The 12988-nt window shown below is 42.3% G+C and overlaps 1 protein-coding gene across 14 annotated transcripts in view; it reads right to left on the minus strand.

Moving 5' to 3' along the window:
* The window catches only part of LOC130291659 (HAUS augmin-like complex subunit 3), a 29775-nt gene that overhangs the window by 10378 nt on the left and 6409 nt on the right, over positions 1–12988 (minus strand). For 6 of the 14 annotated variants that reach the window (XM_056540691.1, XM_056540688.1, XM_056540693.1 and 3 more), the window contains exons 2-5: positions 11685–11802; positions 5249–5294; positions 4276–5169; positions 3109–3536 (exon numbers count right to left, since the gene is read on the minus strand). In XM_056540691.1, the coding sequence (XP_056396666.1) occupies positions 3109–3536; positions 4276–5169; positions 5249–5294; positions 11685–11802 (1486 nt within the window). Of the gene's footprint in view, positions 1–3108; positions 3537–4275; positions 5170–5248; positions 5295–6145; positions 6261–11684; positions 11803–12718; positions 12935–12988 lie in introns of those variants that run through there. The other 8 variants (XM_056540698.1, XM_056540699.1, XM_056540702.1 and 5 more) reach the window with 6 other exon arrangements.

The following is a 12988-nucleotide window of genomic DNA, read 5'->3' on the forward strand; positions in this document are numbered from 1 at the left end:
TTGAGTATATAATATGAAAGCAAGGAAGAAAATGGCGGAATTACAGTATATGAAAAAATTGTCTTGAAAAAGACAATTATATGTATGAACTGAAAGAAGATTATAGCAAAATAAAATGAATGAAATAAATAAATTAAATAAATTAAATTAAATAATAATTAAGTAATAAAATAAATTAAATTAAGAAGTAATGAAAAATAATAATTTTTTAATAATGAAATATTAGAGAAAATTTGAAAAAGTGAGGCACAAAATATTTTTTAAATAACAGAGAGTACTTATCTGAACTGCTGAGCAGCAAAGAAGAGGAAGATACCTGTGTGTGGATTACCTTTATTACCTGGGCTGTGGACTGATTGGATGATCCATATAGCATACTAGGTTACGTCCTAGGTTTCATGGTTATATGCATTACATATGTAAAACGTTTTTTCTTTTATTATATACAATATATGGTTGCTGCTGTGTCAGTAAAGAAGTCATATAAGCATAATAGGAGCGTTTTGTCTTGCCTTAAAATCACAATTTATAGTCTACTGTATAACGTGTCCTTGTGGACACTATTACATAGGTCAGACTAAAAGAAATTTAAATACAAGATTCAGGGAACATATTTATTCCCTTAAATCCAAAATAGGAGCAACACGTTTAATTACACACATAGAAGAAGTACACGCAGGTAAATCAGAATGCATGAAATTTTCGGGCATAGAACACATTCCTATACAACCGCAAGGTATAGATAGACACCTAAAACTCATTCAAAGTGAAGCTAGGTGGATAATAAAATTAAAAGCTCTAGGGCCAATGGGTCTAAATGACCGAAACGACCTAAGTTCGTTTTTATAAAATTAATTAACATCTTCAAACTATAGGTATTTTTTATACACAAGATATAATGCTGTCATCTCTGTTTTTACCTTAAGTAGATTATTTTCACTTTTATAGGATTTTAGTATATTGGTGACGGGTGCACAATTCCCCTCCCCCTCTCCAATATATACCTGTGAGGTATTCCAGAGAACCAGGAACCGGAAGAAGCGTGAATAACGCGAAACGGTGCTGTTGTTCCTGACAGCTGCTCCTAGTCTCCCTGTTCGGAGCTGCTCCCCCTCCCTGCACTCGGTGTTTTTGTCTTATGCTTTTTCATGGATATCTGAAGAATCCAATAAAGCAAATCATTTGATACGGCTTGGTGAGTGCGGACATTTTTCTATCTTCGTTCTACTCTATATAATTTACAAATCTGTTTAACTTTCTGGCACCAGTTGATTTAACAAAAAAATAAATAAAAAATGGTTTTCCAGTGGAGTACCCCATTAACTTAACCCCTTAAGGACCGGAGGTTTTTCAGTTTTTGCATTTTGGTTTTTTGCTCCTTGCCTTTAAAAAATCATAACTCTTTCAAATTTACACCTAAAAATCCATATGATGGCTTATTTTTTGCGCCACCAATTCTACTTTGTAATGACGTCAGTCATTTTGCCCAAAAATCTATGGTGAAGCGGGAAAAAAAATCATTGTGCGACAAAATTGAAAAAAAAAACGCTGTTTTGTAACTTTTGGGGGCTTCCGTTTCTACGTAGTACATTTTTCGGTAAAAATGACACCTGATATGTATTCTGTAGGTCCATACGATTAAAATGATCCCCTACTTATATAGGTTTGATTTTGTCGGACTTCTGGAAAAAATCATAACTACATGCAGGAAAATTAATACGTTTAAAATTGTCATCTTCTGACCCCTATAACTTTTTTATTTTTCCGTGTATGGGGCGGTATGAGGGCTCATTTTTTGCGCCGTGATCTGAAGTTTTTAACGGTACCATTTTTGCATTGATAGGACTTATTGATCACTTTTTATTCATTTTTAAATGATATAAAAAGTGACCAAAAATGCACTATTTTGGACTTTGGAATTTTTTTGCGCGCACGCCATTGACCGAGCGGTTTAATTAATGATATATTTTTATAATTCGGACATTTCCGCACGCGGTGATACCACATATGTTTATTTTTATTTTTATTTACACTGTGTTTTTTTTTTTATTGGAAAAGGGGGGTGATTCAAACTTTTAATAGGGGAGGAGTTAAATGATCTTTATTCACTTTTTTTTTTCACTTTTTTTTTGCAGTGTTATAGGTCCCATAGGGACCTATAACACTGCACACACTGATCTTCTATGTTGATCACTGGTTTCTCATAAGAAACCAGTGATCAACGATTCTGCCGGATGACTGCTCATGCCTGGATCTCAGGCACTGAGCAGTCATTCGGCGATCGGACAGCGAGGAGGCAGGAAGGGGCCCTCCCGCTGTCCTGTCAGCTGTTCGGGATGCCGCGATTTCACCGCGGCTATCCCGAACAGCCCACTGAGCTAGCCGGGATGCTTTCGGTTTCACTTTAGACGCGGCGTTCAACTTTGAACGCCGCGTCTAAAGGGTTAATAGCGCGCGGCACAGCGATCAATGCCGCGCGCTATTAGCCACGGGTCCCGGCCGTTGTTAGAGGCCGGGCCCGACCCGCTATGACGCGGGGCCACGCCGTGGCCCCGCGTTATAGATCGGGAGTGGACACATGACGTTCCAGTACGTCATGTGTCCTTAAGGGGTTAAACAACTCAGAGGTGGTGGAGACTAAGGACACAGGGGGAGATTTATCAAAACCCGTCCAGAGGAAAGTTGCTGAGTTGCTGAGTTGCCCATAGCAACCAATCAGATCATTTCTTTCATTTTTCAGAGGCCTTTTCAAAAATGAAAGAAGCGATCTGATTGGTTGCTATGGGCAACTCAGCAACTTTTCCTCTGGACGGGTTTTGATAAATCTCCCCCACAATGTACACTTCACCGGATTTTCAAACAGCCCGAGTCTTAATAAAACGAAGCAAGTTTTTGAATATGTCCTGCGATGCAAAGTATCCCACCTCCAGGATGAAGAGAGTTTGCACTCTAGGGGTACATATTGTTTTTATAAGGATTTTTATAGGGGCTGAGTTTTGACTTGCGGGCACACTACTGAAGTATCTGAAAGACATTACAGAACGTAGGGCAAAGGTTGATTTCCCAGTAAGCCTGAGACTGGCTGGATACAATATTCAGTAGTCTCACCTGACTGCTGTGTGGTCTTTGCTGTCCACACGTAGGGGTGTCAGCCACGGAGGTATAACCCTTAGATCTCTGGACCCAAGTAACCTTTTTCCAAGCTCACACGATTGCTTTACCATCTCCATTTTAAGCCCTCGGAGTTCTTGCTCAGTTTGGCGGTGTTCTCGCATCTCTGCCTGTAGGCCGAACTCCACCAACTGGAGACGGGACAGCTCATTGAGGATCGCTTCTGCGACTGGAGCTTGCCTCTGGTCTACCTGTGACAGTCTATGCAGTTCTGTTTGCACCCATTCCAGATGGGCAGGTAAGCACAATCCAAGTGAAGCCTCACACACCAGGCCAGGAAGCCTCTGCCTCTGTAGGACTTCGACCTCTACTTCTAAGGACTGTACTTGTCTTTCTAATATTGGCAGACGGAGGGGATCCCAAACCTGACAATGCAACAAAGAAAATTTCTTATTGGACTATATATAACAAGTATAGTGCTTGATTTATCAAAAAAATAAATAACCTGAAGACTAAATTACATTTCTTAGGTCAGCTGAATAAAACATTTCATTGGGAAAGTCAGAAGCTAGATACATCAAATTACTGTAAGCTGTGGGCATCAACATATATATATATTTAAAAGTATAAATGGATTATGGATTGCCAAACGAATAATCCAACATGGTAACTTGATGACTAATGGTAGAAAGGAGACAAGGACTGCACTCACCACCCACACAGAGTTTTATTGATAGTAGTCAGGCATAACGAGCTAGTTCAAGAGCGGAGGCGGGGGACGTAACCGGGACAGACTGTTTCACGCTTAGTAGCACTTCTTCCAGCCGGTATACCGGCTGGAAGAAGCGCTACTAAGCGTGAAACAGTCTGTCCCAGTTACGCCCCCCGCCTCCACTCTTGAACCAGCTCGTTATGCCTGACTACTATCAATAAAACTCTGTGTGGGTGGTGAGTGCAGTCCTTGTCTCCTTTCTACCATTGTTCACGCATCTTATTGGATTTTTGCACCGCCTTATCCTACAATCTTACTCTGGGAATCCGTATGCTACCCACGTCAGTCACCTAACTGCAGCCTTAGTCTTGTAGAGCCGGACTATTCTCTCTTCATCACACAACGTAACTTGATGACTGTTGTCACCCATTCTAAGACCACATGTCTCCTACCTGCTCTCCAGAAATCCCATCAAGCCAAGCCAAGGCCTCCATGTTACCATTTAAGGTACCAAGAGCCATGCTCAGATGCATTTTCTGAGATATCCAAGCTGTTCGTACCCGCTCACTTTCTTTCTCCATTTCTTGCTTGGTATTTTTTAGTTTCTCCATGTCCTCCATTTTAACAGGTAACATTCCTTTGGCATTCTCTTTTACCTGTTCCCAACATGTGTCTTCAAGTCGTATGTACCCCTCCAAGTCAACTGAAGAAAGAAATATGCTAGCTGTGGACTGGGGTGAATGACTTTGCCCAAGCTCTGTTACCACGTCTCTAAGTTTCAGTAGAGTTAAATTACACCTCGAGTTTAGAGTCGACAGTTCGTTCTTGGTGCAACTCAAGGTTTTCTCCAATTCCTTCTCAGATTTCTCCAAGGAAAGACGGTTATGGAGTAAAGTCAACCCCAAGGACTCTATCTTGTTACGGGATTGTAGTCGATGTGTTTTAAGGGTTCTCAAACTCTGAAGCTCTGTTTCCAGCTCCTCCAGACTCTTCATGTCTTCCATCTCCCATTCTCCATCTCCCTTATCACTCCCTTTGAAGAGATTTTGAAGTTCTTCCACTTCCAAAAGTGGTTGGCCAGACTCCAAAAGGGTATCATAGGCTTCCAGCTGATCATTGCTTAGAGCATTGCGTTCATCCACCACATCACAAAGCCATCCTAGGAAGAATCCGACTTCATCATTGCTGTCACAGAGCCAATCAAAATCTTGGCCCCTCAGATCCTGGGCCCCTGGGTAACCGATCAAGCGTAGCATCTCTACAAAATCTGACCCTTGTACATGTTGGGGTTCTGGTAGGAAGCATGTGGACCGTTTACGAGAGAGACTCTTTTTGGGTGCTGGAACCTACAAACACAGAAATTAAACCTTAAGTCAATAGGAAAATAAATGTATACACAGTATAAACCAAAAGTTCAATACTCACTAATTGATTTGCCATTTTATTCTTCAGAATTGGATTTTTCAGGGTCCTGGATGCAGAGTAAGTGGATAATATATTACATTTAGAGATTTTTCAATATTTGGTTTAGCATATTTATACCCAACAGTCATCCTGGTAGGCTTTAATCCAAAAAATACACATACATGGAGATTTCCCATTGATCATTAAAGGGGTACTCAGGTGGAAAACTTTTTTTTTTAGCAACTGGTGCCAGAAAGTTAAACAGATTTGTAAATTACTTCTATAAAAAATCTTAATCCTTCCAGTATGTATTAGCTGCTGAATGCTACAGAGGATATTATTTTCTTTTTGGAACACAGAGCTCTCTGCTGACATCATGACCACAGTGCTCTCTGATGACACCTCTGTCCAATTTAAGTACTGTCCAGAGTAGGAGAAAATCCCCATAGCAAACATATGCTGCTCTGGACAGTTCTTAAAATAGACAGATGTCAGCAGAGAGCACGGTGCTCGGGATGTCAGCAGAGAGCACTGTGTTCCAAAAAGAAAATAATTTCCTCTGCAGTATTCAGCAGCTAATAAGTACTGGAAGGATTAATATTTTTTAAAAGAAGTAATTTACAAATCTGTTTAACTTTAAAAAAAAAAAGTTTTCCACCGGAGTACCCTCCATCACGCCCCCGCCTCACCTGTTCCATCATCGGTCATCATCCAACCGGTTTCACGCACTGAGGTGCTTCCTCTGGCCCGTACGGGCCAGAGGAAGCACCTCAGTGCGTGAAACCGGTTGCCGCCCCTCCGTCACGCCCCCGCCTCACCTGTTCCATCATCGGTCATCATCCAACCGGTTTCACGCACTGAGGAAGCACATCAGTGCGTGAAACTGGTTGCCGCCCCTCCGTCACGCATCCGCCTCACCTGTTCCATCATCATCGGTCATCATCCAACCGGTTTCACGCACTGAGGCGCTTCCTCTGGCCCGTACGATTGTCCTTGTCTCAGAAGATTCCTGAGGCAGATATTCCTTCCTCACCTTTTGTATTAAAGGGGTTATCCAGGGAAAAAAAAAAAAAAAAACTTTGAGAGATCTATAGATCTCTCTCTCTCTCTCTCTCTCTCTCTCTCTCTCTCTCTCTCTCTCTCTCTCTCTCTCTCTCTCTCTCTCTCTCTCTATATCTCTATCTATCTCAACTGGCTCCAGAAAGTTAAACAGATTTGTAAATTACTTCTATTAAAAAATTTCAGTACTTATGAGCTTCTGAACTTAAGGTTGTTCTTTTCTGTCTAAGTGCTCTCTGATGACACGTGTCTCGGGAACCTCCCAGTTTAGAAGCAAATCCCCATAGAAAAACTCTTCTAAACTGGGCGTTTCCCCAAGACAGGTGTCATCAGAGAGCACTTAGACAGAAAAGAACAACTCAACTTCAGAAGCTCATAAGTACTGAAAGGATTAAGATTTTTTTTAATAGAAGCAATTTACAAATCTGTTTAACTTTCTGGAGCCAGTTGATATATAAAAAAAAGTTTTTTCCTGGAATACCCCTTTAAATATATTTATCAGGTGGCTGTGAGTAGTACAACCCCGCTTAGGAGGAGACGAGGAAGACTCATTGTTTGGGGAAGCTCTAATGATGTATGGACAGTTACATCAAAGAATTCCCAAGGGATCACCCAGGCAAACAGGGGTTAAAAGAACTTGATTTGGGCTACGGTCACACGACAGAATGTCTGTCCAGACATTGCATCAAAACACGTGCAGAGGAAGAGTAGTGTAGTTGCCCATAACAGAATCACAAATATCCACAAAAATGAGCTAAAAGTGTAATCTTTATTGAAAATATGACAAAATTACAAAAAGTCCTATAGTAATAAAAGTATAATATACGTTTTATTATGGCTGAAACGTGTCACTTTTATCCTGTCCTTGTTGGTACCTGAATAAAGTTTTCTACTGCACGAGCTCTGCGCTGGATCCATCCTTTTCTATAAGTTTTATTACTATAGGACTTTTTGTAATTTTGTCATATTTTCAATAAAGATTATATAGTTTTAGCAAATTTTTGTGGATATTTGAGGTAGAATTTAGCTGTAGTGGACTCGATAGTCCATTTTTTTCAGCGATTGGTTTAGTTGCCCATAGTAACCAGATTTCTTCTTTCATTTTTCGCAGGCCTCTTAAAGGGGTACTCGGCACCCATAGACATCTTATCCCCTATCCAAAAGGATAGGGGATAAGATTAGAGATGAGCGAACTTACAGTAAATTCAATTCGTCACGAACTTCTCGGCTCGGTGGTTGCTGACTTTTCCTGCATAAATGAGTTCAGCTTTCCGGTGAAAGACTGTATCCACCTTTTCCAGCCCACGGGAGAACCGAAAAGCTGAACTAATTTATGCAGGAAAAGTCAGCAACCGCCGAGCCGAGAAGTTCATGACGAATCGAATTTACTGTAAGTTCGCTCATCTCTAGATAAGATGTCAGATCACCGGGGTCCTGCTGCTGGGGACCCCCGGGATCTCGGCTGCAGCACCCACCTGTATGGCTTCCACCTCACACCGGCATTGCTTGTAGCTTCGGATCCCAATCTGCACAGGATCCTGTACATGTGAACGTACCCTTAAAAGGATAACTTTTGGAAAACTTTTAAACAGATTTGTAAATTACTTCTATAAAAAAAAAAAAAAATCTTTATCCTTCCAGTACTTATTAGCAGCTGTATGCTACAGAGGAAATTATTTTCTTTTTGAATTTCTTTTTTCTTTTTTGTCTTGTCCACAGTGCTCTCTGCTGACACCTCTGTCCGTGCCAGGAACTGTCCAGAGCAGGAGAGGTTTGCTCTGGACAGTTCCTGATACGGGCATCAGGTGTCAGCAGAGAGCACTGTGGACAAGACAAAAAAAGAAATTCAAAAATAAAAGAATTTCCTCTGTAGCATACAGCTGCCAAAAAGTACTGGAAGGATAAATAATTTTTTAATACAAGTAATTTACAAATCTGTTTAACTTTCTGGCACCGGTTCATAAAAAAAAAAAGTTTTCCACTGGAGTACCCCTTTAAGAGTGAAAGAAGGAATCTGATTGGTTGCTATGGATGTTTATTCTTTCATGTTAATTCTTTCTGCAGAGTCTGGAATCGGAATTTCCACAGCAGATGTTTCCGTCATGAAAATTCCGCCGTATGCATGGTGCAGCAGAATCTCATTGAAAACATTGACATTTTATACTGGATTCTGCTCAGAAATTCTGCATCGTAAACATGTCCTTCCACAGAGAATGATAAATCCCCCACTTCTATGTCCACATGTCTGAATTTCCACATAAAGATGCGGAATTCCAGCTAAATGATGCGGACGCGGAATTCTGCATGATTTTTCCGTGTACGGAAAATGGGGCTTTTCTTTACATTTCTTTGGTTACATGCCGGAATCCGCATGAAATTGGCACAAAATCCGCATTTGGGTGGAGAGAAAAAAGCTCCATTGACTTCAATAGGATTCTGCATCAGAATTCTGCACAAATTTAGGGTAGAACTTTTCTTTACGTGGAAAGCAGAATTTCTGCAGCAGAAAGACTGAATGGGAAAGCGGAATCCCATTGAAGTGTATTGACTCAAAATTTATGCGGAAATTAAATACGTAATTAGATGTGGAAATCCATCCGGAATTTCTATCATGTGAACTAGAGATGAGCGAACTTGCAGTAAATTCGATTCGTCACGAACTTCTCGGCTCGGCAGTTGATGACTTTTCCTGCATAAATTAGTTCAGCTTTCAGGTGCTCCGGTGGGCTGGAAAAGGTGGATACAGTCCTAGTAGACTCTCTCCTAGGACTGTATCCACCTTTTCCAGCCCACCGGAGCACCTGAAGGCTGAACTCATTTACGCAGGAAAAGTCATCAACTGCCGAGAAGTTCGTGACGAATCGAAGTTACTGTAAGGCTGGGTTCACACTACGTTTTTGCCATACTGTTTTCAATCCGTTTTTCTAAAGAAAACCGCATGGCAAAAAACGGATGGAACAGTATGGAAAAAAGTAAACCGTATGCGTTTTTAAACAGTATACTGTTTTTAAAAGTGCATACAGTTCCGTCAGTTTTTATAAAAAAAAAAAAAACATACGTTTTTGAAAATGTTGTCCATTTTTAATGGGAGGGGTCTTGGGTGGGGACTTTAGGATTCAAATGCGCATGTGCAAAGTAAAAACGTATACGTTTTTCCCGTATGGAACCGTATACATGTGCGTTTCCCATTGACGCCCATGTTAAAAAAAACGCATACGGTTTACTTTTTCCCATACTGTTCCATCCGTTTTTTTTGCCATATGGTTTTCTTTAGAAAAACGGATTGAAAACAGTATGGCAAAAACGTAGTGTGAACCCAGCCTAAGTTCGCTCATCTCTAATGTGAACATAGACTTAGGTCAGTGTTTCCCAACCAGGGTGCCTCCAGCTGTGGCCAAACTACAACTCCCAGCATGCCCGGACAGCCTTCGGCTGTCCAGGCATGCTGAGAGTTGTAGTTTGGCCACAGCTGGAGGCACCCTGGTTGGGAAACACTGCCTTAGGTTAAAGGGGTACTCTGGTGGAATTTTTTTATTTTTTAAATCAACTGATGCCAGAAAGTTCAACAGATTTGTAAATTACTTCTATTTAAAAAAAAATCTTAATCCTTCCAGTACTTATTTGCGGCTGTATACTACAGAGGAAATTATTTTCCTTTTGGATTTCTTTTCTGTCACGACCACAGTGCTCTCTGCTGACACCTCTGTCCATTTTAGGAACTGTCCAAAGCAGGAAAGGTTTTACATGGGGATTTTCTCCTGCTCTGGGCAGTTCCTGACATGGACAGAGGTGTCAACAGAGAGCATTGTGGTCGTGACAGAAAAGAAATCCAAAAGGAAAAGAATTTCCTCTGTAGTATATATACAGCCGCTAAAAAGTACTGGAAGGATTAAGAATTTTTAATAGAAGTCATTTACAAATCTGTTAAACTTTCTGGCACCAGTTGATTTAAAAAAAAAACTTTTCCACCAGAGTACCCCTTTAAAGGAGGAGGATTTATCAGTGTTGGTGTGGGATATTTTTTAAATAACACTTCAGTATCCCATTTTATACAGTTCACTCACTGAAGAACAGAAGAACAAAAGATCTGCAACTTTTTAACCTGCCCTGCAAAAATCTTTTTAAAAATGCTGCCATTTTGTAAGCCAGGTCTGGGCTGGTGTAGGTTTGTGGTTTAAAGGGGTACTCCACCCATAGGATAGGGGATAAGATGTCTGATCGCAGGGGTCTCGCTGCTGGGGACCCCCACAATATAGCACGCAGCACCCACCTGTATCTGCTTCGGGCAGCGCTGGAGGTTCTGGCTCCCGACCACGGGAACGGAAGAACCTGACATCACGACTCCGTCCCCCGTGTGTCATCATGCCCCGTCCCCTCAATGCAAGTCTATGGGAGGGGGCGTGGCAGCCGCCACGCCCCCTCCCATAGACTTGCATTGAGGGGGCGGGGCGTGACGTCACGATCTTCCGTTCCCGTGGTCGGGAGCCAGAACCTCCAGCGCTGCCGGAAGCAGATACAGGTGGGTGCTGCATGCTATATTGTGGGGGTCCCCAGCGGCGAGACCCCTGCGATCAGACATCTTATTCCCTATCCTTTGGATAGGGGATTAGATGTCTAGGGGTGGAGTACCCCTTTAAGGGTGCATTCACACCACGTTTTTGCAATACAGTTCGCGTATCAGGTTTTTGATGAAAAACGGATTCCTCAAAACCTGACTAAACTGTATCAAAACGTGTGTACAAATTTTAACCCGTATACGGTTTTAACTTTTCACTCCATTTTGAATAAAGTTCCACTTGTTTGATTGAAATTCCAAGAAAAAAAAAAAAACTGTGCAAAGCCAAAAACCGGATGGTGAAAACCGGATGGAATCGTACGCACATACAGTTCTGTACGGTTCCCATTGACTCCCATGTTAAATTTTATTTTTATTTTTTTAAATGTATACGGTTTAATACAGTTTTTCACCCAGACAAAAAACGTGGTAGACTACGGTTTTGGGTACAGGGGAAAAAAACGGACAAAACTGTATAAGACGCAAAACGGACTAAACCGGATGATGCGTCTGACATACGGTTTACAATGTTAAGTCAATGCATACGGTTTTCTATACGGTTCCGTACGGTTTTTAACTTGAAACCATATACGGGAACTGCATAGCAAAACGTGGTGTGCCTGCTCGCTAATTGAGGACACTGGGCAAAAAATGTGAGACTTTTTTTCCCCCATAAAGCAGATTTCATTAATCCTCAACCACAGCAAAGTAAAAAGACTAAAGTGTTTTTTTTCTAGCCACTTTTTCAAAAATCACTTCAGATCTAGAGCTGCTGAAAAGTCGCACATTTTTGCAGCTTTTCTACACCCAAAAAAAGCTTATTAATGAATTGGCCCTAAGTACCTTATATGACTGCGCCTCCCTCTACCGGGACGTCTCAGGCCGCACTCAGTGTCCTCCAGGCTGCAGGGACCCGTCTCACCTGTTCTCACATTCAGGTTTTGTGATGGGGTTTTTGAAGCTAAAACCAGGAATGGATTAAAAAGAAGCGGAGATTCAGTCCTTCCCTTCTACATGTCCTCCATATATGATCCCTTCCTGACATCACTAATCCTGAATGTAATACCACATCCCACGTCTTGCATGTTTGTGTAACCACCTTTAGGGTACGTTCAGACGAGCGGATTTCCAGTGTATTTTACGCTGTGGATCCGCTGGTGAAGGCCCCGCTCTATGCTGGCTGTACATGTGCCTGCTGGTAGCAGCAATACGCCGCTGCCAGCCGACACAGTGCGATGTGTGAGTCGCAGTATACTCGCACATCGTGGGAGCTCTCTGCCTAGCTCAGAGCAGGGAGAGCGGCCGCGATGTGCGAGTAAGCCGCGCACATCGCTGCAGTGTGTCTGCTCATAGCGGCATATTGTGCTACGAGCAGGCACATGTAAAGCCAGCATAGAGCAGGGCCTTCACCAGCATATCCGCAGCTAAATCCGCTGCAAAAATCCGCTCATGGGAACCTACCCTTAGGGTACGTTCAGACGAGCGGATTTTCGGCCAATATTTATTCGCTGCAGATCTGCCGCTAAAGGACCTCCTATATGCTGCCTTTACATGTGCCTGCTCGGAGCGGCAATACACCGCTACGAGCAGACACACTGCGATATGCGAGTCACCGCATGCATGCGCAGTATACTTGCACATCGCGGCAGCTCTCGGCCTAGCTCATAGAGCAGGTGGAACCACCGCGATGTGTGCGAGTACACCGCGCATGCGCAGCGACTCGCACATGGCTTCAGTGTGTCTGCATCTAGCGGTGTATTGCCGCTCCGAGCAGGCACATGTAAAGGCAGCATATAGGAGGTCCTTCAGCAGCGGATCTGCAGCATAAAATATGCTATAAATCTGCTCGTCTGATCGTATCCTTAGGGTACGTTTACACGGCTGGATCTTCTACGATATTCCCCTACGGTTTAAACCCATGGTGGGTTTTCTGCGACCAATCGTCCACAGCGGAATTTCCTTATAGGACAATCCGGGACAATACGCAGAAGATTACATTAGGGGAGATTTATCAAAACCTGTGTAGAGTACAAGATGCCCAGTTGCCCATAGCAACCAATCTCTACTTTCATTTTTCACAGGCCTTTTCAAAAATGTAAGCAGCGATCTGATTGGTTGCTATGGGCAACTCAGCAACTCTTCCTCTG

The sequence above is a fragment of the Hyla sarda genome, chromosome 9 (assembly GCF_029499605.1).
Source record: "Hyla sarda isolate aHylSar1 chromosome 9, aHylSar1.hap1, whole genome shotgun sequence".
Taxonomy (NCBI): domain Eukaryota; kingdom Metazoa; phylum Chordata; class Amphibia; order Anura; family Hylidae; genus Hyla; species Hyla sarda.